Raw genomic sequence first — 27108 nt, 5'->3', positions numbered from 1 at the left:
TTTATAGTTTTTTTTTCTTAAAGGTTTACTTAATTACGCATATAATTGTTTTTTACATTTAAATATCATCACTAGTAAATAAATTACTTCTTTCTTAATTGCTCCTTCTTTCTTTATTTATATTATTAAACATATATGAATTAAAATCTTACCGATCCGCGAATATTTTTCCCATCCGCGGGTAAAAAACTGTTGACAAACGCAGATTTAAATTGTGAAATATTTAGCTATTAATTTCTAATATCTTCGATAGAAGGCAGCACATGCACCCTAAGCTACCAAATTTTTTCGATTGAGTTTGTTTCGTCGGGTGCCTATACGTTATATTATTTACTTTTCAATTTCAATATTTGGTATTTGGGGATAATTTGTAGTAAACGATTAAGCATATTTTATTGATTCTCAAAATCATGGATAATGCTTCAAGCAGCTCCAGTGCCTCTGAGACAGATGATCTTGATGCAGATCTATTTGAAAATAGGAATGGTAACTCAACTGATAAAAAGGCTGTTTTAAATGAAAAGGAAACTCGGCTTCAGAACAAGTTTAATTTAGTCCAACAACAAGAAGTACTAGCCTCTTTTTATTTTCCTCATTCTCGGTAAAGTATTCACTTGGGATGGGTAAATTGCAGCTTTCTTGATTATTTTAAATTATTTACCTTTCCCAGCACATGACTTAACTTGTGTCTCATTTCATTTGAGATACTTGTTCATAAATATATTCTGTTGTGTTGTTGTTATAGAAAACATGTTTTTTTTTTAAATTTTATAATGTAAATAATGTTTGTTGTAGATTTTAAGTTTTTTCGTATTTGAAACTAAAACAAAGAAAACAGAACAAGGTCATTTCACAGTATTTTGGACAACTATGCAGAGTCTGTTACATGACTTTTTTTAGCCATAACTATTTAATTTATTGTTCGATTAGAATAATTTTTTGTTTTGAGTGTAACCTACCGACATCACCGTACCAACTCAAGTTAAGATAATGTGCTAATCAAACGGTAAATTAAATAGTTATAGTTATATACAGGGTTGCCAGAATTAGGAACAGTAAATACGGGAGAGGATTCTAGGAGTGAAAAGGGGGGGTATTAATGACACGTCTATGCATGATAAATCTAAAAAATTCAATCGCAACGAAGCATTAAACTTCACAAAATGTCGCCTATCAAAGTATAAAAACCGTTTTCGTTGCAATTGACGACGCATGCGCAGAAATACAGGGTTGCCTACCTGTGGGCAGTGGCGTAGCTAGTGTTTGCCGCCCGGGGCGGATCCTCAATTTGCCGCCCTTTCGTTGTGAAATAGCTAATACACAAAACTGTCAAACGTGTTTAAATTTAAACTAGAAATTTAATTGAAGAAAAAATAAGACCTTATTATTCTCTTAAAGGGCCCACACTTGGAGAAAATTGCTAACTTTAAGTCAAAGTTATTAGAAAGAGCACATGAGTTTGCTCCCGATTTTTTTCAAAATTAGTCTCTTTTAGTGTTTCTTTGTTGACGTTAGGGGATCGATAGAAAAGTGCCGCCCTGGGCGGACCACACCCTCCGCCCCCCCCTTAGCTACGCCACTGCCTGTGGGAGGGTCATGGCGCAGACTACCCCATTGAAATGTTTAGGGAGGGGGTGTTTTAGGTTGTAATTTTCCCTTTGGGGGGGGTGGCTACTGGGAGATGAGCACTCCTGAGACATATATTCTTCAACATCAGTCAATGAGCAAAGAAGCATCCATTCAGTTTGTCGTGGTCTGCCGCTAAAACAAAAATATGCAAACCAAATTAAAAGAAAAATAATTTTTTTGTTTGCTGCCACATAATTTTCTTATGGCTCATTTTTTGTTTTACTTTATGTCTCGTTCTATAAAATAGTGTTATCAGCTAAAATATGGGACTTAGCCGTCCTGTACGGAAGTTCCCCGGGGCGCGGGACAATTTTTCAAAGTGTGGGACTGTCCCTTGAAATCCGGGACGTCTGGCAACCCTGGTTATATGGCAAAAAGAGAAAAAAAATGTCACATTACAAACTTTTCATTTGCCCAAAATACTGAAATGGCCCAACAATGTTTCTAGGATTCTGCTCATAAGGCCGTTTTCAAAGTTAAAAAAGCAACTAGCGATTGAGTACAGGAAAGCAAATGGATTAATATCCCCCAAAATATGGTACAAATCTTCACTTGCAGAAAGGTAAAATTATTTTTCTTTAATAATTTCAGTTTTTTTTTCACTCTTAGCTAAATAAATAGTCTCCAGATTTTCTCAAGAATCTGCGGATTATCCTCTTCGCTATTCAGGCCATTTAAAATAAACAACAATACAGTGAAGGAAGAAGCTTTTATTTGCACAAAATTAGACCGCTTGTGCCTTTGTCTAGATTCTTTGTTTTTCAAGTAATTAGTGTACTACAATCATGATTTCAAGAAGAAATCATAATTTTTTTAGATTATATTTCAGATTAATTTTGATTATACCTGTAAAGTAATTATTTTTTCACATTTAGTTTATTTGCTCAAATAATATGTTAAATTTATGTTTAAAAAATAAAAAAATATAATAACTTTATTTTTTTACATCATATTTTCCGGGATAATAGGGGAGAGGGGGGCACATGTGAACAAAAACGATATTTTTCTATATTTTTCATTATTGATTTGAGATAAAAAAGAAAAAGGTGCTAAATATGATAAATCAAACATTTGCTAATATTTTCATGCAGTCATCCCCCTTCTACAAGAGTAAATTCCAACCTAAAAATTAATTCTAAAATATGTTACATTTTGTTCACATCTGCCCTGGTGGGGGGGCTGTCTCCCCCCGTTGTGTACCCCTCCTCATCAAAAATTACTCAATGGCATTTTTTGAAAAAACATTTCGAAATTTTTGCAGTAGAGGGCCCGAAAATCCATTCCCTAACATTACTACCAAAGGTAGTCTGAATTAGCGTCTCTAGAGAGGCCCCCAATCTCATCCCCTCTCACTTAATAAAAAACAAACTAAAAAAATTGCGTTTTTCAATCATTAGTTTCGAAGAACTTTGGGGGAAATACCCCAATCCCCCTTTTCTCCAACATAATCACTACAGCTCAAATTTCGTTTTTAATGGTTCCGTGGAGCCACCAAACCCTTCCTGCCTAAACTAGCCTGAAATTGACTTCAGTTTAAAAAACAATTCTTTAGGGCACACAGAACCCCCGTCCACTCTTTGTCCCATCGTTATCAAACAATGCCTTAAAATATAATTTTGGGACTTCCATTTCTTAAAAATTCCGGATGGCTAATGTAAATTTTCACGGCGCTAGGGCATCTGGCATCCCCTATCAATCGCCGAGGTGAGGTGGAGAAGTCTTTTAGTTGTATTTTTCAGATATTAATATCCAAATATATTCAGAAAGATCCACTGAAGCTTTCCGGTTTCCTTAACATCACTAAAGATAACACAAAATTGCACTTTTTAGAGCCCCAAAATCCTTTCTTCACAAAAATAGCCTTAAATTGATTTTAATCCCAAAAAATATTTCAGTTCGGAATATTTTCCCGTTTCCCCTATTGTGTCCAAATCTAGCCAAAAATGTGTTTTTGAAACAGTAGTGCTGATAAATTACCGGAAGAAAGATGCCAGACCCCCTAACGTCACCAAAGACAGCTTAAATTTGAGCTTTAAACTTCAATTTCAAACTTTCGATAGGAGACGACTGAATCTTCCTCCCTCCTGCAATTTCAACAAAGATAACCCGAAATTGTGTGTTTAAAATTTCTGTTTCAGAAAATTTTCGGGAAGAGCGCTCATCCTTCCTAAGCTAAGGTCACAAAAAATAGCTGCAATTTGACATCAATTTTGAAAGAATTTCAGGAAAGAACTCTATTACTTTCCCCTCAAGTCTCGAAAAATTTCCTAAAATTGCAATTTTTGACATCAATATTGTAAATTTCTCCATGGACCTTTTGAATGTTCCCGACTCTTTTGTTCTTGCAACCAAACACAACCAAAGATTAATTACAGCTATTTTTCATACGCCAATTTTGTATATTTTCTGTGGGCGATTTCTACCCCTCCTCTTATGATGTCATCAAAGACGGGCTATAAAAAGCGTTTTTACGACTAGTAAATTTTGGCACCTATTACTTTCTTCAAAGATATAAATTGTACCTAAGGAGTTTCTAACTTTTTACATAAATTTATCCTTCTTCTGTTTTTTTTTTAAATTAGAACTTGATACAGAAATCTGAAGAAAGATTTATATGGGCGTTAAGTATTAGTCAAAACATGTAAATTTCTCTTCAGGGGCAGCACATTAGGTCTTTGCACACAGGTGGCCGACACCCTAGGATCGGCCCTGAGTCTTAACCAGTGTTACCAGATTTAAGAACCGTAAATACAAGACAGGCTTCGAGAAGTGAAAGGGGGGAGGGATTTTTGAGGTTGAGGGCAATTACTGCTTATGTATTTTTAAAGGGTGATAAACAACTATGTTTTAATAACTTTCAGAAGATTTCTCTTAGTAATTATGTTTATGGGTGAGCACATTTTTGGAGGAACTCTAACTCAAAGAATAAAGTAAGCAATAGAACAAATTTCAGTAAACAAATCGAAGTTGATAGAAACAGGTTCTAATTAGTTTTCTACTTGCGTTCGCTATAAGTTAAACGGTGCAATCGATTTTAAAACAAAAAGGGGATTTTTATCTGTGAAATCAAACCACTTTTTCTCATGCAAATTCACAGCTGTTTCAAAAAATGTCTGATATCCCTCAATAAGACATTGTACTATTCTACCGTCTAGATGTTTTAGGGTTTTAGTAACGAACGATTCATAAAACTTATCTTCAAATCTGCTCTCCAGCTGTTTTATCAAATGTGTCATATCATAAAGTTATCAGCTGCAGTTGTAGATTCAATTTGAAGTTTTTTACGGACAACTTCAAAAACGGGAGACACATAAAGGTAACGGCACCAGTAACAGAGAAGGGTCCAGTAACAGACAGTTATAAGATTGGATTTAAATAATAAGACTTTTAGGCTGGTAAAACTGATGTTGTTGCGGCCCATGAATGCTCCCACTAGATGGTGCAACCCTTTAGTGTTTATCAGAGTGAATTTTATGAGCCAATTGGTATTTAGAAGGCAGTGGTGGAAGGTTAGGAACAGACACCACGAGGTCAGCTGGTGTTTCATGTTCATTTAAAATTTAATACGGCTTCAGCTCTAAAAATAAAGAACTTCTGCACATTTTGAAGAGAAAAAGGGAATGTTGACCATTACTCATCTTTTCCTCAACCCATCTGTTACTGGGTGTCATCAGATTTTTTGGGGTCTGTTACTGGAGGTCAGACTTTTTTCCGAAATTGAGCAAATAAAAATAAAATTAACAAATTCCGAGGAATTAGTTAATTCCCAACTAATTTCCAGAAGCAGCCAAATCTTAGATGAGACGTTGTTGCATGAGAGAAAAACAGTTTAAAAGGTCTAAATAAATAAAAGGCTCAAAAAATTGTGTTAACCCGAGAGCGATGCCTTAAGCATGTCTGTTGCATGTCTGTTACTGGTGCCGTTACTCTACTAAGAAAATGGAAACCTAACACAACCTCATTGGTTTCACATCATGTTTCAGCTGTACTTTCTTTATTTAAAAGCAATAATTTTCTGCAGCAGAGGCTTAGGGATGGATTATAAAATAATTCATGAGAACAGGCCAAGATTTAACAGAAGAAGCTAAACTTAGCCATCGTGTCAGGATAAACATTAGTTGCTCTTTAAACTCTAGGTTAGCAAACTCAAAAAACTCCTTCAGCTCATTCCGCTTAACTGCAGGTCTAGAAAAATGTGAATGACTTAAAACAATAGTTTTGACATCAATTTCTAAAGCATCAACAGCATGGCCTAATGCAGTGTTAACTATACGAGCTAAACACCCTGACTTCAGTAAATTTTTGTTTTTCTCTCTAAGTAGGGTATATGCTGACCGCTTTGTTTTAAAATTAGCGTTGCTATTGTAGGTTGAAAGTGTTAAAACTGACAGAAAATCAAAGTCTGACTCAATCAATGAGTTAGTCAAGCAGTTTGCTATAGAGTCAGCCGTCTCGAAACTTTTTGCTCTTTGATTTTCTTATTGTTCTTCATTTCACATTTTTTGTTTTACTTTATTTTTTCCCCTTAAAATAATGTCTCGTTTTATAAAATATTGGTATTAGCTAGAATACGGGACCTAAGCCGTCCCGTATGGAAGTTCCCCGGGACGCGGGACAATTTTTCAAAATACGGGACTGTCCCTTGAAATCCGGGACGTCTGGCAACCCTGGTCTTAACTTGAACTGACAAAACTACACGATCCCACTTTCTGTATGTGTAACAGATTTTCAAACTCTTTCAATATTGCTTAGTTTTACAAACAAAATAAAAATTTCCAGTTTTTCTCATACACCATGACAAATATATGTTATAGTCATCAAAAGTAATTGTTCAACATATTATTTTACATTAAAAATGTATGATGGTGGAAACCTTATCTTTTAGCAAAGTGTAAAACAAAATCACATCTTATCTAATTATTATAACATATTAATAAATCTTTATAAAATATTGAATATTTAAAGTACTTTTATTGGGGGATGCTGAATGGATTCATTAGTTCAGATTGCTTTCAAGGTTTTTTTTTTTTTTGCCTTCTTCATCCCAATTGAACAATTGAATGAATTTCAGAACTTTTGTTGACTCTAAGCTGTTAACATAGAAAACTGCCAAATTCTAAGTATCTTTTCTTCTAAAAAGTATGATAATTTTAATTCTATTAAATAATGGTATTACTGTTTCCTAGAATTATAGTTGAAGGATTGGTGGTTGTAGCTGGGGGGGGGGGGGACATAGAATTTAATTTGAATCATGTATTTTTGTAAACATGTCTACTTAAACTATTATTAAAAAACAGCTACTGCCATGATACCATGAAATGAAAATAGCTAAAAAGTTGCTTTTTCATCTATAGTATGAATATATATTATGCTAATAAATGTAAATTAATTAAAATCCACAAATTTTTGACGATTTTAAAAAAATCCGATTTTAAAAAAAAAATGACTTTTTTGGTTTAAAAAAAATCACGAACCCTGGTATTGTATGTGTTTCTTCCTTTTTGTAAAAATTGTGTTTGTCTTCAATTTGAGTAACTGGTACTTGTTTTGCTATTTAGAGGTTTACTGCACTGAGAGAAAAAGTGGAGCAGATTAGATGCCGTGCTGCAAAACGACATCAAATAACTGAGGAAAGAAAGTCTCGTAAGTTGGTAAAAAGGGCTTTAAACGGTCCAGAAATAAAAGAATTAGTTGAAAATTATGGTCCAGTATCCAAGTAAGATAACTATTATTTCTGACATTTATTGTTTTTTTTTTTTAAACCAATTTAGGTCTTTTGTTTAAAAATGTAACATATCTGAACTCTAACTATGTTTCTAACCAAATATTTTTGTAAAAATATTTACCTTGAGCATTAAATAAATTGTTTTTCGGTACACTTGACTTCTAAAGTTACATTACAAGTTCTTTTTAAAAACGTTTTTAGAAAGTTATGCAAATAAAAACAAGACAATAAGCGACATTCTCTGGCTCCCACTAATCAATAAGTTTTTTTTTTTTTAAACAGTTCATCCAATCATAAGTATCAATATTTGTAGCCGAAATTCCATCCACTAAAAACGAATATTGTACTGATTAGCACTTCGGCCGAGTGCCTAAAGCTTGATCACAGAGAGATGCGGGATGAGCTTGAAGCGATACATCATTTGTATCATTTCTAATAGGTAGAATCAGCCGGAAAGCACTGAGTAGTAAGAGGTGCATATTGTATGATTCTATCTATCCTCTTATATATAATAGCCGATGATCGATTAACGAGCATGTTTCAACAATGAAACTCATGGCACGGAATGATAATTTGATAATATGTTTTGGTAATGTTTAACATGCAGGGAAAGGCTTTATTGTGACAAGGCTGAACTCGATCCGTTAACTTAACTGTTTTACTGGTAAGACTGACATTTCAGAGGAATGAAAAAATTATCAACAATGAATGCTGCTTACAGGAATTTAGGGTTAATCCACTGGAGTTTGGGTTACAATTTCAAATGTCAAAATATCACCAAACAGGCAATGGCTTCGTTCAAATGTAGAAGCAATTCTCACCCGTCATACCTTGACAGGCGATTTTCTAGTTACAAAATAATGACAAATAACCTATTACAAATGATGTTTTGTCTTCAAGATCATCTGCCATCTCTGAGAGATTAAGCATTAGTAGTTGTTTTTATAAAAAGAACCATTGACATACATGTAAAAAATGTTCCATTTATTGGAATATCAATACAAATATTGAGCATGTGATCATTTTTTTAAATTAAATTTAATTTGAAATTTTATTAAGGACCCTTTAAGAACTTTAAAAAATATGTTACAGTTGTGATTTTTTTTAAAGCATATATTGGGAAAAGTGCCTTTATGCAGATGAAATGTAAACTATTTTGTTTTAGCTCTGGCTAATATTAAAAATTTACCACTTTATGAATGATTTTTGTTAGTAATAAAAGTTTTTGAATAAATGTAATAGTTTCAGGCCTGGACATGTTGTACAAGCTAAGCAAGCTATAGCTTAGGGCCCCGCATTGTTAGCCCCCCCCCCCCCACTCCTGGAAATTAGCATGATTTGTTCTAAAAAAAGTAGGATTGGTGGGGGTAAGTGGAACCCCTTTTTAGAATAGTTTGTTTTTGAAAACTTAAGCAAAAGTTTTGAAACAACAACCAAAAAAAAAACCTTATTGTCTTATTTTATCTTGAACATTATTAATAAACAAAATTTCATCATTTTTTTTCTAAAATAATGCTTTAAATATTGTTAACAACTATATTTTTTTAAAAATCGGATGGATATCCCACTTAGCTCACAGTAAAGGGTAAGTGGGTCACCCCTCTTTTATTTAAATTTAAATGAAGCATATCTAAACTAGTATGTTGTGGCCATCACGAAACTTTCTTCTATATTTTTCTTTTTTTTTCTGATCCCTCCCCATGCTTGACAAGGAAGCAATATTCCCAACAAAAACAAAATTACACATGCAAAAACTTGACGACTATTCCAATGTCTGAATTATTGCAAAAGCAAAGCAAAGAGCGAAAATTGAAAGTTATTTTAAAAGCCTTGCTTGAATTAATTACAAATATTTTATTTGTTAACAAACATAAGATGGCAACAGTTAAAAATTTTAAATCATTGAGATAATATTTCCTATCATTTCCATACAATTAAGATCACGAGAAATACGCAGACGACAATCTATTACGATTTATCTTTCTTATTGTTGCATTAATAAAAATATTTTTTATTCGCAAAAAAAAAAAAAAAAAAATCAACACCTCTTGGAGCGATCGGCGTCAAAATTGAACCAAAGCCTGTTTACATATGGATTCACATATATTCCAAATTTCAACCAGAACGTAGCATTACTTCTTGAGATAGGGCACTCAAAATGGAAAAAAAGAACGGGTGATTGCGCTACCCCCTTTTTAGCTGTTGACACAAAAATAAAATCAGTTCTTATACCCACTAAGGGCTACTTGCCGATAAATTTTTCTTTCATTCCGTTCATTATTTCTTGAGATACAGCAGTCACAATTGACGACAAAAAACGTTCTATAGCTCAACCCCCGTTTGAGTTGTTGACACCAAAATTGAATCAGCACCTGTTCCTGTTAATACCAACATATGGACCAAATTTTGTTTGATTCCGCCAGTTACTTCCTGAGGAATAGCAAGCACGCGTAACTCGAAAAACGTCCCATTGCTCCACCCCCCTTGGAGGAATTCGCGCCAAAAACTAATGGGCACAAGTTCACATAGGGGCACATACGTGTACTAAATTTCGTTCGATTTCATGCGGTAGTGTTTGTTGTAGAGCGGCCACAAAAAACTGGTCACACACAGACGTGACACACATACACACACACACACATACAGACAGACAGACATTTTCCAAAAATGGTCGAAATGGACTCAGCACACCTCAAAACGTTCGAATCCGTCAAAATTCGAAATTCGAAAATTTGCACGAATCCAATACTTTCTTCTATATATTAGGTATAGAAGAAAGTAAAAAGGGGTTCTTACATGATAAAGTATGTAAATTTTTAGCGTGATTTTTTTTTTTTTTTTTTTTGTAAATGCATCCATTTATGTGAGATATTTACTGTCTTTTAAATCTATCACGGAAAATGTTAAAGTGAGCAACAAAACAATTTCATTTGTGAAATTTATTGAATGCCTAATAGGGATATATTTTACTTTTACATATAAAGGTGTGTTTAATAAAAGCAATACATTTGATTAGGATCAATTTGAGTAAATTTGCCAAAACTACAAGTTGAAAAAGAAATTGGAAACACTAAATGACTGCGTCAATGTAAGGTTGGCTAAGGAAGAATGCTTCATCCTCAGTAATTATTCCAACTCCAACATCATCTGCATTATACCAGTAAAAAGTGTCACTATTTCTATTCAATCTTGCAAATTCAACAGTATTTTTTATCATCAACTTTCAACATTAGACCTACTCGATTTGATTTGATTTATAATAACACACATTGGGGTGTATAGCTATTCTCAGTGGAGAAGCTTTTACCTCTAATAATCCACAACCTTTTTCCATATTTTATTTCCAGGACAATACACATGAAAGATATACATTACATGGGAATGAAAGAACACCCAATGCTACAGGCGGGAATCAAACCCGCGCTTCTCTGCTTACAAAGCAGCCACACGGCCACCAAGGCCTCTAGACCTACTTAAATCTTAATGATTTTCTTTCATTCTTGTTTCCCAAGTACATAATCACCAGCTTTAGCAGCTTTGTAGCTAAACTATCAATTCCTACTAAGTCATCATAGTTGTCTTGTATTTCACCAAAACAAATACTTAATCAGAGTTGTTGATTTTGAAATCCAAATTATTGTAAGGGGACCCACTTACCCCATATAGCAAAAATGTATAGGGTAAGTGGGACCCCTCCTCTTAAACACTTATTCATAATATTTTATGCTAAAATTCTTGTTGCTATATGAACTTTAAGAAAAACTAAACGTGAAAAATTCATTATCATAAAAAAATAATAATAACTAACCTGTAAACAATTCTTTGAAAAATGTTGCTTGAACTCGCAAAAAAAATTTTTTCAGATTTTTTTTTTTTTTTTTTTTTGACTAAGTGTTATGACATAGAAAAAAATTCCACGAAACCCAAATGTGTGCAAAACCAATCACTGTGATAAAATTTAACATAATCTGTTCAAAAAAGTTTGAAAACTTTATCCATGTTTCAGTTTTAGGGGGGGGGGGTGACACAGAGTGACCTACTTCCTCCAACCAATCCTACTTGAAAAAGTAAATTTAATTTTCTAGTGCTTGTAAACCTTGAAAATTTGGAAAAGTGCGCCTACAAACCACAAATGGGAGGTATTAGGGAGAAGGAATGCCAATATAAGTCAAATTCAGCTCCTTGCTACATCCTGCACCAAGAAATGAAAAACCCCATGGTTCTCATGTTTGTGTAACATATTACTTGAGATAATATTTTGTGACTCACATGTTTCATACCTTGCTACTTTTATTTAATCCCAAAAGCACCATTTTGAAAAGAAAAGAAAAACTTGTTTTGCTTGCTTTTATCTTACTTCTGCATATTGTCAATCTGGATAGCACGAAAAAAAAGAAAAAAAAAATCTGACCTCTATACGTTTTCTTCTTCTGCACCACTTGCAACTAAAGAAAAGTTGTTGACATGAGAAATCTATAGTTTCTTTTTTCTTTTAAATTAAAATAGCTGTTACAAAGTTAGAAGAGGACTGTAAAAAGCTATAATCAAGGACTAAAATAGCAGAGACTGGAAAGTACACATGAAGTGCGTTAAATGATTTTAACTGTTCTAGAGTCCTTGAAAATAATTAGATAAGTCTCTGAGAATCCCGATCAAAGTGAGCTCCAATTTTATTTCTTTTCAAGTGTATGAATTATGAATTGTTCAAATGGGCTCTTGTTACCTATTTTCTAAATCTGTACACCATTTCTTTTAAAGCATTTTTTACAATTGATCATTTTATATTTAATTCATTGTTGTATTTGTCGGTGGGTTGAGGAGTGATTAAAAACTAATTGTACCAAAAGCCAATGTTGAGCAAGTAACACTGCAGTTGCAGTGTCTTTTCTCTTCCCGCACTCTTTCTCTTTCAACTGCTTTCATTGATTAGTTGAATCAAAAACAATTTTTACTGTGCATTATCTTAATTTGTGATAGAGTATATAACTTTAAAAAAGTTTTGTTTGCCTATTTCTGTCCTGATATTTTTGCTGTTGTAACTGCATCATATAAGGCTTTAAATGCGAATTTTATATATATTTTTCGAAACTTTATATTAATATTTTCGAAAGAAACCCCTGGACCCCCTACAATTGGGGACATTCTAACTTCTACTTAAAGGGAGTCCTGAGTCACTCTCTTGATACCATTCTCCTTCTTAAGGTCAAATCAAAAAGAGGACATCAGGGAAAAACGATCAAAAAAGTCAAAGTATTGCTGTATGTATCAGAGGAAAGAGACAAACACAATAAAGGGGAGGGGAATTACCTCTTACACCACCGAGAGAAACGTTCAAACTACAAAAGGGGCCCCATACCTGAAATAGCTTAGGGCTCCGTTTAGTCTAAATCCAGCTCTAAATAGTTTCACATTCTTTAACTATAATGTTTTTTTAAAAAATGTATCTTTAAAAATTTTAATAAAAGCATTGGTAGAAACTGAATGCATGTCTAAAATTTGCTTTACATAAATTTCACATGGTGAAACTTTTTTTAAACTTCTTATGCAATTTAGTCATATCTCATGAGTCAAGCATTAGTAAATGTTTTCATAAAGCATACTATTAATTCATGTGTTAATACTTTTTTTATAAATTAAATATTAGTTACCTTCAATTTTTCTTATAAATATTTAAATTTTACCTGTACTTGGCATGGGCGGATTTACGGAGGGGCAGAGGGGAGCAATGCCCCCCCCCCCCAGTTTTGGGAGAATTCATGTAGTAACAACACATTTTCCAAAAATTAAAAATATATATATATATTTCTTTTTGAAGGGCATCTGTGGATTTATAGGGGGGCATAGGGGGCGATGCCCCCCAGTTTTGGGAGGACTTTATGTAGTAACAACACATCTTCCAAAATCTTAAAACAAAAAAATCATGACTTTTTCTTTTTTGAATAGTTCAATGAAAATGAAGAGAAAAGCAAATGTCCTTTTCTGATGGGAGAAAAGAAAAGAAAAGGAAAAAAAAAAGAACATTAAATACAAATAGTACAGCTGTCACTGGGGTGCTGAAAATGTGTCTAAATTCCCTATTTTGAACTGAAAACTATTTGGGCAAGTATATGAACGAAAATATAGGCTAAACGAGCTATACAATAAGCTGCAACACTTATAATAATTGACGATTATTTTAACAAATTAGAACCTAAAGCAAAGGAGAAAAACTCCCCTTCCCCCATTCGCGCTAACAGAATGATCTACTCATTATGATTTGTGTCCACATTTCAAGTATTTATTTGTGCATAATATTTATGTTCTTAGTATATTAATTGACCTTTTGAGAAATTCTAAAAAACATAAGTGTTTTTCCTTCTCTCTCTTTTTTAAGAGAAAGAAAGAGAGAGAATAAATACTATCGCAAACGGAATAATTTTCAGCTATCTGAGTGTTCTGATTAAATGAATCTTTTTATTTAGAGGGAGAGTACAATTTTACTTACTTTATAAATACTGTTTAAAAAGTAAGGTGAGTCATAATAATCTAAGTCTAAGTGAGTCAGTCCTTGTCATTATTGAAATCTAAATAATTGAGTCGTCAAAAGTTTTGGAAAAATTTGCTGAAATTTTATAAAAGTCTATAAAAACTTAACAAAGATTGGTAAAATCGTAAAAATCCTTTAACGGTAAAAACTGAGGAATTTTCGTAAAAATTACAAAACATCAAGCAAAAATTTACAGGTAAGAGTGAATTACAAACAGGGTCGAATTTGCCTATAAGATAAACAAGCTGTTGCTTAGGGCCCCTGCTTTGAAGTGGGTCCCTAAATCCCCAAAAAAAATTCATGATTCGTTTCTTAAAAAATGGAAATTGCTTGAAAAAACTAATTTCATTTTTAAGTGCTTGAAAACCTTAAATATTTGGAAACGTGTGGCTACAAACCTTAAATTTTAAAATTTCTAATAAATGGAAGAGAGGGAGGAATGCCAACATATGTCAAATTCAGCTCCTTGCCACATCCTGTATAAAAAATGTAAAAATCATAGTTCTCACGTTTGTAACATATTATTTGAAATAAATTTTTGTGACACACATGTTTCATATCTTACTATTTATTCAATCCTGAATGCAGTATTTTGGAAATTCTTTTGTATTGATTGCTTTTATCTTACTTCTGCATATTGTCTATCTGTTTAGCACGGAAAAAAAATACACACTACTTCTATTTCTTTTCGTTTTCTGCCCCACTTGCAACTGAAGAAAAGTTGTTGTCATGAGAAATCTATGATTTCTTTTAAAGTTAAAATAGCTATTTCTCCCCAAGTTAGAAAAGGACTGCAAAAATTTACAATCAAGTACTAAAATACCAGACACTGGAAAGTACAAATGAAGTGCATTAAATAATTTTATTTATTCTAGAGTCCTTGAAAATAATTAGATAAGTCCAGTGGTTGGAAAAACTACATTTCTTTTGTAGCGAACTACAACTACAACTACTTTGGCACAAATGTAGTTAACTACAACTACTTTTTTCAAAATGTAGCAACTACAAACTACTTTTGAAATGTAGTCGCTACTTTGCTACTTTTTAAAAAATAAATAAATAAATAACATACACATACACACCAGTTGAGGATTGAATGAAAAAATTTAAAAAATGTTCAGATTATATATTGCAGGGTTTGTACGGGTCATGGAAATCCTGGAAAGTCATGGAAAAAAAATAACAGAATTTCAGACCTAAAAAAGTCATGGAAAATTGAAATTTTCATTGAAAGTCATGGAAATTCATTTCAAGTCATGGAAAAATGTCCTGGACAAAGGGAAAGGAACAGTAGCTAAAGGAGCATTAGAAATCTTGAGTGATTTAACAGTATAGCACATAAAAGCTATTAAAAGTGGAAAATTGAATGATCCAAAGATCAAATCTGAATTTTGAAATCTCATTGCTTCCACTTCTGTCGCAGCCGCTTGCCATTTTTTGCGATGTGATTACTGCCTGGACATCACTTATTTTGAATTTTCTGTTAGTTTCAACACTTCTTATGTTTCATATTCTGTAGCAGCAAAATTTTATGTTTTGCCACGCCCACTCAAAAAAAAAAAATGCAATTCAATTGCATGCGGGTTTGATTCCATCACTCGTAAATGTGTTCTGGAATTTCTTAACCTATTAATTTATATGCATTTGAAAGTATGCAAATTTGTAAACAAAACAAATATACTTTTGAATCAGAAGATTGATTCATTACTGAATGGTTTTTTCAAAAAAGATCTGGTTTAGAAATATAAAGAACTAAACTATGTGGCTTTACTTTAAAGAACCAAAATACTGTGAAGTTACGTGGATGATTAAAGGCACTGTTGACACTAAAAGGTAACTTTTGAAATAAATGTATTGAAACTTAGTGATGACTCATTCAACCTTTGTCCCATTCAACATCATTCTGCCTGTTTTTAAAAAAAATATCAGACATTTAAGCATCATCATATTCGCTTCACTGCATTTTTGCTTTACTTAAATTTATATGATGAAGACAAATAAGAATAGTTTAATTTTTTAAGTGTGCATTTGTATTTTTTCTATTACGAGTAAGTGCTTCAATGAGGCTGTGGCATTCATATAGATGTTTTGCTAATGCTCATTTCCAAATATTACCAAGTTTGAGATTAAACAGTGCTATTCTCTTCGTATAACGAGGTTATGAAAATTTTCATTGAAGTCATTAAAAAGTCTTGGAAAAGTCATGGAATTTTTTCATTCAAATCGAGTATGAACCCTGATATTGGCTCATTTAAACATGGAATATTGCAATAAGTTTTTTATTCTTTCTTTCCTTTACTGAAACAATTCGTCAATCCAAACATTTTTTACCATTTGCACGAGTATTCCCTGCAAGAAAGGATTAAGAAGTGGAAGGAATTGAACCTTCAAATTTTTAATCCTTTCCTGACAGTAAGTAGCATTTCATTCAAGAAGTGTAACTCGGCTACTTGAAATTGAGATAAATCCAGTCATAATTTGATTTAAATTTTACATAGACATACATATACATGAAAGTGATTTAGATGATGAGAAGCATCTTTTAAACAAAAGAGAAACTTTAATTTTCATTATATGAGTTAATTTTAAAGGAACTTATATTTCGTAGGAATTAATTGCTTTTGAGCTTCAAGCTAGGGTTCCGGACCTAGACACCATCTCATTGACTTTTAATATGTCAATATATCAATACTCGATCAGTGAAAAACAAAAAGAAAAAAAGGAAAAATATCCCAAACGGTGCTACTAATTATCCGAAACATGAAACTTAACTAAAAATACTTACTTTATTTCAATGTGCAATTTTAAACAACAGTGGACTCTGACTACAACGCAATTCGACTAACACAAAATGTCTATATAGCGAGTTTTACTCGAGAAACGCATTTTGCAGTTGACGCGAATTCCTCACCCGCAACACGAAAATTTTTGGAGCAGAAGCGCAGGGCTTATATCACGTTGTTTCTTGGGTACTGAATATTAGTTTGGTGAATGGAATTTCCCTTTAGCATCACTCAAAGACAAAATTTCCTGCACCGTACTTGTCGAAACATCAGATTGTTAACGTACAAATCGCCGCTCAACATTTTTTTCTTTCTAAATATGAAGTTAGTGAAATATAATTTCGCATAAGCGAGCTGTTTATCTAAAGTTTGAAACGCATCCCTCGCGTAAGTTGAGGTTCGACTGAATGTGCAAATGGCATTGATGCCGAAAGCTTTTTGCTTAACGGGCAAAGTTTTCATGAAACGGAAAAAATTCGTTTCTTTCTTTCTAAGCCATGCTCTATTCAAGGCGAATATTGGGAAAATGTGAAAGTTTCTACGCCAAACAAACTAATGGCGTCAAACAAATACAATGTATGGCATCAAAATAATATGTCAGAGGTCAGCTCGTATTTTTCAGTCTTACGAATCTGATAGGTGCGAGTTTTACTTGCGTAAGACTTGCACTAGCCAGATTTGTTTAAAAATGCTTTTTTTTTTTTTTTCAAACTTTATTCAAAAGTAGTTTCAAGAAATCGCTACAAACTCCTTTTTTTTGTAGCGAACTACTCGCTACTCTACTTTTTTTAAAAAGTAGTACGCTACACTACAAACTACTATAAAATGTAGCTACTAGAGTAGCGTCGCTATTTGTAGCGCGCTACTTCCAACCACTGGATAAGTCTTTGAAAACCCTAAGCAAAGTAGGCTCCAATTACTTCTACTGCATATTTTTAATCTGTTTAGCCAGGAAAAAAAGTGATACACTACTTCTATTCCTTTTCGTTTTCTGCACTATTTATAATTAAAAAAAGGTTGTTGTAATTTGAAATCTAGTTTATTTTTCCTTTCAAACTTAAAATGGCTGTTTCTTACAAAGTTTGGACTATACTGTACAACTGTATAATCTAGTTATCTATTTTTATGTCTATCCAATTAACCTTTATAAGGCGTCAAAATGCAGAAATTTATGTCCATTTTACAAAATTTCCTCCGGGGGAGAAACCCCCTACCCCCTAAAGTTGAAAATATTCTATTTCCCACTTAAAGGGGAGCCCTGCGTCACTCTCTTGGTACCAGCTCCCTCTCTTAAGGTCAGTTCAAAAAGGGCAGCATGAAAACACACATTAATACACACAAATAAGTAAAGAATGGACTTATGCATCACAGGAAACAGACAAAAACATAGGAGTGAGGGGCAATAAAAAGTTGCTAAAAAAAAATCCTGCCCCCCCCCCCCAGAAACTCAGTCCTAAATCCGCCTATGGTACTTGGTATTAGCTCAGTTGTTAGGAAGTTGAATTCTGAAATAATGAGTTTGGAATCAAGATACCAAGCTTTATCTGCTGAATATAAATTTGTGACAAAAAGCACATATTTTTCATTCAATGTAAGAATATCTCAAAATTAATTCCTATCTTGCTCATACATTTACTGAGACTACTTGTAGAGCTTGAAATTCTGCACAAAATAAGTACCTGCAATCAATATAGTTTTTTAAGATGAAGCTAACAACTTTAGTTCAAAGTTTGGATTAAATCACTAATCAGTACTCCAAGCTCTCTCTCCACTGAAATACGGTGAATATTTGGTGCACCCCTAACAATGACTATCTATCAGGAATTCCCTAACTTTTCTGATTCGCGGCATCCTTTGAAGAATTAGAATTTTGTTATGGCACCCTGGTCTATCTCTGTTATGTACTTCTGTATATATACTGTGAAACACAGTTTATACGTTTTTGAAGGGACTGTATGAAAAGAGTGTATAAATGAAAAAAAAGTATAATAGGTAAACGGTAATGTGTATTAGACTCTGCAGGGACCAATTTGAAAAACATGTAATTGATAAAAACATATAAAAGAGAAACGTATAATCGTTGCTCCACTGTACATTGAAACCATGGACAATTGGTGGCACCCCTGGCCTTTCCCTGCAGCACCCACTTTGAGAATTTCTGAGGATTTAGCCTTTTATACCTTTTTTTTTAAGTGAAAATTTTAGATTTGTTTTTTAATTAGTTGTGACTCAAGGAGTATAAAGGAGATAGGATGAGTTATTAATGCAACTAAAATATAGATAGAAAATCACTTGAATAAACTAAATCTATTGCCAGTAGATTTCAAAGCTTAAACTCAAAATAAGTTAGTTGTTTTCTGGCAGAAGAGATAGTAGATGTGAAATATTGACTACACTTTCTTTAAATCCATCTAAGGATTCTAAAAAACAATTTTGGAAATTGAGAAGTTCAGCTTTTTTGAGGAACGGTATTATTACTCTATGATATATATAAGGTTTTCCCAAATGGGTAAAGTGGACACATGCAATAATGTCAGAATGAATGATTCGATTACAGCACCACTACACAAACATATGAGGTATGCACCTCAAATGCCATTCAGCGGTGAAACCTGTGTGCAGTAGAGGAAATTTTACAAAAGGAAAGTTGTGCTATCTATGGATGCGTCCAGATTGGAGCAATGTGCGGTAGTAATGTTTCTGGTTGCAGAACGTGAGCGTAATGCGGACATCTATCAGCGAATGGTAGTAGTCGGTGGCGACCACTGTTTAGGTTGTACAGCTGTAAACAAGTGGTCTAAAAGTTTTCAAGAAGAGTGGCAAACGACATCGGATCTGCCGAGACCGGGTCAAGCAAACATTTCAATCACTAATGATTCTATTACTTTGTCAATGAAATGATCCAAGCTTATTGAAGGATTAACACCCATGAAATCAGTGACAAACTCAACCTGAGTAAAGGAACGGTTCACACTATCATGCACAAACATCTGCGGGACAATAAAGTGTGCGGGAATGGGTACCACAAAACCTGACCCTTGATCATCAGAAATGACAAATAAGCTTGTGTCCCCAGCACTTGATCTGTTATGAGGAGAATTCCACATTTCTGGAATGCATCGTTGCGGCGATGAGTCCTGGTGCCACCATTACACTCCCAAATCCAAGAAAATGAGTATGTAATGGAAAGACTGCTCATCTTCTCCACCAAAGAAATCGAAAAAAACAGTGACTGCAAGGAAAGTGATTCTTTCATTTTTCTTTGATTGCCGTGGACCACTTTTGATCTATTTCCTGCCCCGAGGGAGCACTATCAATTCAGCACACTATTGCAATACTCTGATGAAGCTGTGAAAAGCAATAAAAAACAAATCGCTGAGCCTTCTCATACAACGATTGGTCCTTCTGCATAATAATGCCCACCCACACTTCTCCTAGGAAACCCAGGCAACCCTCCACATCTTTGGGCTACTTAAGAGAGCATTACAGGGGAAACGTTTCCATTCGTATGATCAAGTGAAGGAAGCCATGTAAGACTTTCTCAGGAATCAGCCCCGATCTTTCTACACAAAAGGCCTGTAATCAATCCCAACGCTGGCGCTTGTGTTTCAACGCCTATGGTGATTTCTTTTGATTTACATTAGAAGTATTATTTGTATTCAACTTGTCCACTTTTCATTTGGACAACCCTTATATGTCTCTTTTTAAAATTGAAAATACTGTTGATTTTTCAATAAAATATTTTGTAAACAGTCCATTTTCATGATGAAATGTTCTGTGAAATGTCTTTTAACAGGCCTAAATTTCTACAAAATAGACCGTTAACTTTTTTTAAAAACTACAATGTTTCTTAGAAACTATAATGGTCTAATCTTCTGTTCCACCTAAGAAATGTTTTTAAACTTTCTGAGATATTCTCAAAACTTCCACAATGAAATTTGTCTAACTCATCATGTCAAAATTTCTTACAAAATTTAAAATTTTATCAAATTTTAGGATTTCATGTTTATTAAGACTACAGTAATTAGACTTTCACAAAGCTTCATGGTTTTTCATTGAAGGTTGCATTTGCTATGGTATGGAGTAAGTATCATTTTTGAGATTGGCATAACAGAAGATCCTATCAATATGTTTGTTTTAATAATCAGGATTAATGATTTTGTTTTATGAAAGATGAAATGCTCCAAAAGACAAAGGTCATTCATTCAATGAAAATGCAAGTGATGTAAAAAGTTTGGAGTGGCATGGGGCCGATCTTTTGTGCCAGGTTTTGCCACAAACTTCTTAAACTTTTGTCAATAGGTATACAAAAAAAAATAATAATAATAATAATAATAATTTTTTTTTATCAGGACCTTTTTTATTCCAGCCTCTATTGCAGTGGTATAAGTATTGTTTGTGAACAGGCCTTATGTGGAGGCATTCTGAGTGCATAAAAATACTCTTTTCTCCTTAATTGAAAGTTTTTTTTTTTTAATTAATTTTTATTTTTTATTTCACTATCTTTAAGCTCAAATGACTAATGAAACATTACTTTTTATGAATATTTCTTTGTAATATAATAAACTTCATAGTGTTGTCTTGCAGTAAAGGACAATTTTAACATTTGAAACATCATGTCTACTTTTCAATAGATATGCTCAAATTGGTTTTCAGACACTAAATGTCTGTAGATTTGTATTTTTCTGAAGTGTTTGCATTTAAGCTAGTAACATTTTGTTCATTTCTTTTTCAGTTGTACTAAAGCTTCTAATCCAGAAAATACTCAGAAGTGGTTAGAAGTGAAACCATTTTTGACTATAAATGATCACTTACAGGGACCTGTATCCCATGGAGATTGTGGACCAAAAGTCAGTAATAACGCAATGTATATTTTTCATATTATTATTTTTTTTTTAATTTAACAAACTCACATATTTATACTGTCAATTAGAAGGTGAAAGATGGCAACCTGCACCCCCTTCCAGTAGAGGTGTAGACTGGTATTTTTTTTTTTTTTTTTTTTTTTTTTTTTTTTTGGTAGCCAGTGGCTACTAACACCAAAAACTTTGGTAGTCATTTCAAATTTTTGATAGCCAAACACACACATACCTCTATGTGTACGTTAAAAATCTTTACCCTACCCAATAAAGATCAGTACCAGTCATTATTTTCTTTTTCTCATTGAAGAAATCAGAGTATGATTTGAATTGAAATATAATGTTGCTAATATTAATGCTAATTAAAATTTCAGTTTACAGATCCATTCAATATAAAACATGATACATGCAGTATGCACGTATGTATGTGTAAAACTAGTTAGTAATCTTCTGGAAAATATTCTACAGTAACTAGTCACAGCTTGTATATGATAATATGTACATGTGTAACACCATTGTCACATTACATATTTTGAATATGGAGAAATAATTGTACTATATAAATATTATTTTTGAAGAAGAAATTAGCACATATAATGCATATTTTAAGCCAAAAAAAAAGTCAAAATGTAGAAACACTTTGTTACATTAACAGAATTTATTTATGTTCTTCAAAAAGAATAAATCATTGAAAGTTCTAATAGCAGAGACATTTCACTAGGGATATTAATATATATTTTGTTAAATGCAACAAATTCGGCATAGATTAATTTGATTTTATACAATATTAATATTAAAAAGCATCTACTACAGTAATCAAAACAGAAAAAATTAGACTTAGTACATTTTGAACAATTTAATATAATTCTGCAAAATTTGACGCCTAGAGCGAGTGGGTCAATATCCATACAGGTTCAATGGATGGGTGTGCTCGACCATTTTTAATTTTTTTGAAACTCATATCCCTAAAAGCTGCATATGAAGATATTTAAAGCCACTTATATTTTTTCTCTAAACGGGACCTTGGATTTTTTTTAGAGGTCATCAAAAGTGGTTTTCGTAGTCAAAAATGGAACTTTTAGACCTTTGTATTTTGGCCAAAATCCATTTGAATTACATTTGTGGCAGTTAATTTTATGCTTTGATGTTAAAGTGCATAAGATGATAGTCTTACCTGCTGAGTTACGTGGCTGTAACTTAATACTTAAAATAATAGCAACAAGTTAAAGTTCAGGGTCAAATGAAAATTCTTTACTCATTTTAAAGGGGGATGACATGTGTTGAGGACGGAAACACAAAATGAAATACGGCAAAAACTAATCACTGGAACCATGCTAATAAGTATATGTAACTGTTGCTGTGTGTTTTTTTTTTAACCCTTTATAGACCGCTGCCCCTCAAAAGTCGGAAAAATGACATTTTTAGACTCCTGTAAACCAAAAGGGGATGGAATTAAAAATAACATTTCTTCCATTCAAGTACTATACATGTTGTATATATTGTTTTGTGTATTTGGTTTGTAAAAAAGATACAGGTATTTGAAATTGAGCAATATTTCTAGTTAATTCACACACTAAAACAGAAATAAAAAGTGTGAAAACTTCATTGCACCTTCTTAAATTATGTATATTGTGCTTTACATTATATATTATGCTGAAAAACATATTGTAAGTATAAAAATAATTATTTTAATTTGATAACTTAGAAATATTTAGGCATGAATGAGTAGTTCATACTGCTGGTCGAGCGCACCCATCCGTCGATCCTGTATGGATTGACCCGACTGGATTTAATGGATGCCTGCCACTATAAGTTTAATCTCTACTGAAATCCTTGTTTGCTATTTTTTGGGCATTACACTTGATTCTCAACCTTGCTTCAAGTGTGTCTCGTTTTAGAGACATGCTCTTCATGCCTATGATATCTCCTGAAACTCCACTCTTCACCTCAGCATTACTGTAGGTAATGCAAAGCTTAGCTATCCAGAACTTTTTGCATTATTTTGAGGTGACCCAGTTGGTCACTGCACAAAATTTTTCATTACTGACATAGCAACATGCTATAAAATATCCCTTGTTTCCAATGTTTGAGATGTTTTTGCAACAATGTCTAAAAACTCTGCAAAGGCAAATTAAAAAAAAACAGTGGGATAAGATGTTAAACTTTTAACTGAGCCTTTTACAAAAAATAAATATATAAGCAGAATTTATTCATTTTTAGTCATTAAAATAAAGTTTTCAAGTGTCAAAAACTTTGAAACATTTGAAGGGTATAAATAGATTGAAATTTCAAATGCTGGAAATAATTTTTCATGAATCCCGTGTGTAATGTCATCATGTCTCGCGAAAATAAATGCATTTATTATTTATTAAAATAAAACTTAAAATAAGCTAATTTAAAGTAGCTTATGCCGAAACAACTTCCGATTGTCAGAAATATTAAAATATGTACAAGATGCAATAGGATTGAAATATCAAGCATGTGATGCAATTTCCTGCGAAGTACAATTGCAAGGGACGCATGAGTCCAAAAATAAATCCATTCATTAAAATTAAACATAAAATAAGCTTATCTAAGGTAGCCTGCCATAAAATAACTTCAGATGCCAAAAATATGGAAATATTTACAAGATGCAATAGAATTGAAATATCAAGCACGAGATGCAAATCTCCGTGAAGTATGATTTCAAAGTTCAGCTTCAAAAGCATATCCATTTATTAAAATTAAAATATAAAACAGGCTAATCTAAAGTAGCATATGTCACAACAACTTTCTCTTGTCAAAAATATCAAAATATGTACAAGATTATGCAAAAAGATCGATTCATATATGCAAAGAGATCGAAATCTCAATCACGAGGAGCAGTTCCCCACGATGTACGATCACAATGGAAGAATTGGTCCAAAAATAAATCCATTGGTTAAACATAAACATAAAATAAGCTAATCTAAGGTAGCCTGTGTCAAAATAACTTCTGATTATCAAAAATATTAAAATATTTACAAGAGACAAAAGGATTGAAATTTCTATCACAAGATGCAATTTTTTGCGCGAAATACGATTTCAAATTCAACATGGCTCCCTAAATAAAATCAATCATTTGACTTTGATTGGATTTGGGGATCGTTCCTACTGGACTGTAGGGGCTTTTCACTCCCCCTCCCCCCCCCCTGAATGCACAATGCCTGCAGCTGGTTTTACGTATCAAACGCAAGGCATCAGTGAATCAGTAAGGAGAGAGGCAACATTTCAACTTTTCTTGCACGTCAATAAGTGATGTCACGCTCTAGAGGGGCATGAAAAACTGCTTCCGAAGCACAATGCAAGAGATAATAAAAATTTCAGAGAAGTTTATTTTTTATTTTTTTGGTCACCCAGTGGTGATTGGCACTGAAATTTTTGGTAGCCATTCAGAATTTTTGGTCGCCATTTGGCTAATGGTGATTGCTAATCTGCACCTCTACCTCCCAGCCTAAGGTGTGGAAACATACTGTATTTATACTTTATTATACATGTTTTGTTTTTTACTATAATGTGTACTGAATATCTATCCCCTCCCTATTCTCTAAAAACTTTAAAGTGATAATTTTTTGCCTAAAAATAAATTACCTGCTGCATTTTTGCAACACTCAAGTTTAAAGGCAAAACACTTTTTTTTTTGTTGAACAAAAAGAAAATTTGATAAATATTGTATAGTTTAAGTTTAGCTTATAGTTATATAGTAAACTATTGGTAACTTGAAGTCACAAGGACCAGGTGAAACCTTTTAGTTATAGGAAGTTCTCTCAGTGTTTGGATTGGGATCAAATGAGAAGATAAAGGAATATTAGAGTTATAAGGCTTCGAGTTATCGAGAGTTGACTATATGTAAAAAATTCAAAAAGATTTAACTTTGTAATCTATAGAGGAAAAATAAAATGCAATTAATGAATTTTGAATAGATGAAAGCAAAATGGTGTATTTCAGCAGCATAACACAGGGTGGGGAAGAGCAGCTTGCTTATTTGTTTACTCACGGTTGGAGCGCCACCTATATTTGGTTAAAAACCCTGACTGTGAACCGAATGAGCAGTCTATGGTTCCGAGCGGCTGAAAGCATGTTGCTTGCACTTGTAAGTAATTAAGTTTCAATAAAAATCGTACAGTCCACTTGTTGATAGGTTAAACTAAAGAAGAAACATGCTTCATTGAGCCAGATGTTACAAAAAATGGCTTGTGAAGGAATGTAACGCAAGTTGAAGACGTACAGAGTGAAATAGCTTACACATTACAATTCGAATCCTTTACATGAAAGGAGGTGAGTAGCAATTTCAAGTTTCAAATTAGTCACTGTTAAATAGCCGAAAATGTCTAAAGACACCAAGGAAAGTGAAATTGAGTTGACACGTGTTAAAGCAAAACATTCTATCATAGGAAGAGCAGTGACAAATTACATAAAGAAAATTGAAGGCAATCTAAAAGACCAAGACATTAACTTTGAGGAACTATCTGAAAATTTAGAACTGTTAAAGCAAAAGGAGTCTGAATTGAAAGATATTGACTGCAAGATTGAAGCGCTAATTGAAAATCTTGAAGAACTACATAGCGAGCTAGAAAGTGTTAATGCGTATAACGAAAAATTAATACAAATTTCGTGCTGAGAAAAACTAAACGAGCAGAAAAAACCAGAGTTAAACGTTTCCATTTTAAATAGCGCAGATAAAACAAATTACAGGAGTGAAACAATAAAGCTACCGAAACTTTCCTTGCCAAATTTCGGTGGCAATATTATCAACTGGCTAACGTTTAAAAATCTTTTTTAATGCAACAGTAACAAAAAATGAATCTATCTAATGCTCAAAAGCTTCAATATTTAAAAGCCTCATTGAAAGGTGATGCTGCAAAAATTATCAATTCTATTCCAATATCTGATAGTAATTTTAAAATTGCATATAATTTGTTAGATGAATGATATTCAAATACAAGAGAGCAAACTTTTGCTCATATTAAACGCTTTTTTGGATCTTCAAGGCATTCAAAATGAATCTGCTTCTGCTTTGTTGACCTTGGTAGATAATGTCAATGAAATAATTCGTTCATTAGAAACGCTGGGTCAAAGGGTTGATAATTTTGGGGATACCTTAATATTGTATTTAACATTACAAAAATTAGACACTTCCACTAAATTATGGTGGGAACGCCCGTTAAAGAATTCTGAAATTCCAAAACTTAGGGATTTAATCGAGTTTCTAAAAAGTTACACTAGAATGCTTCAAAACAGTAAGAGTTGAATCGGTAAAGTTCAAAAACCTACGAATTCTAAAGTTAATGCGTTGGTTGCGGTTTCTGTATGTTCATATTGTAAAGATAATCATTACTTATTGAAGTGAGCAAAATTTCGTAATCTAACTGTACCGCGAAGATTTGATTTCGTAAAACAAAACAAACTGTGTTTCAATTGCTTCTCAAATATGCATCTAATTAGAAAATGTAAAAGCGGTAATACTTGTTTCAAATGTGGGAAAAAGTACCATAGTGAAAATGAACCACCACATTATGAAAATGAAAATAGGGAGAAACCTAGTTTTCCTTCTATAGGTGTAAAGAA

General features: G+C 32.9%; 1 protein-coding gene across 1 annotated transcript in view; it reads left to right on the top strand.

The window, feature by feature from the left end:
- The first annotated feature begins 308 nt into the window (after window positions 1-308).
- LOC129221859 (protein FAM204A-like) overlaps window positions 309-27108 on the top strand; it is a 41082-nt gene continuing 14282 nt past the window's right edge. The window contains exons 1-3 of the mRNA XM_054856214.1: window positions 309-569; window positions 7188-7345; window positions 21399-21513. Of these exons, the coding sequence (XP_054712189.1) occupies window positions 411-569; window positions 7188-7345; window positions 21399-21513 (432 nt within the window). The 5' untranslated portion in view covers window positions 309-410. The remainder of the gene's footprint in view (window positions 570-7187; window positions 7346-21398; window positions 21514-27108) is intronic.

Source organism: Uloborus diversus, chromosome 1 (assembly GCF_026930045.1).
Source record: "Uloborus diversus isolate 005 chromosome 1, Udiv.v.3.1, whole genome shotgun sequence".
In the NCBI taxonomy this organism is placed as follows: domain Eukaryota; kingdom Metazoa; phylum Arthropoda; class Arachnida; order Araneae; family Uloboridae; genus Uloborus; species Uloborus diversus.
This window is presented reverse-complemented; position numbering and strand designations above follow the sequence as displayed.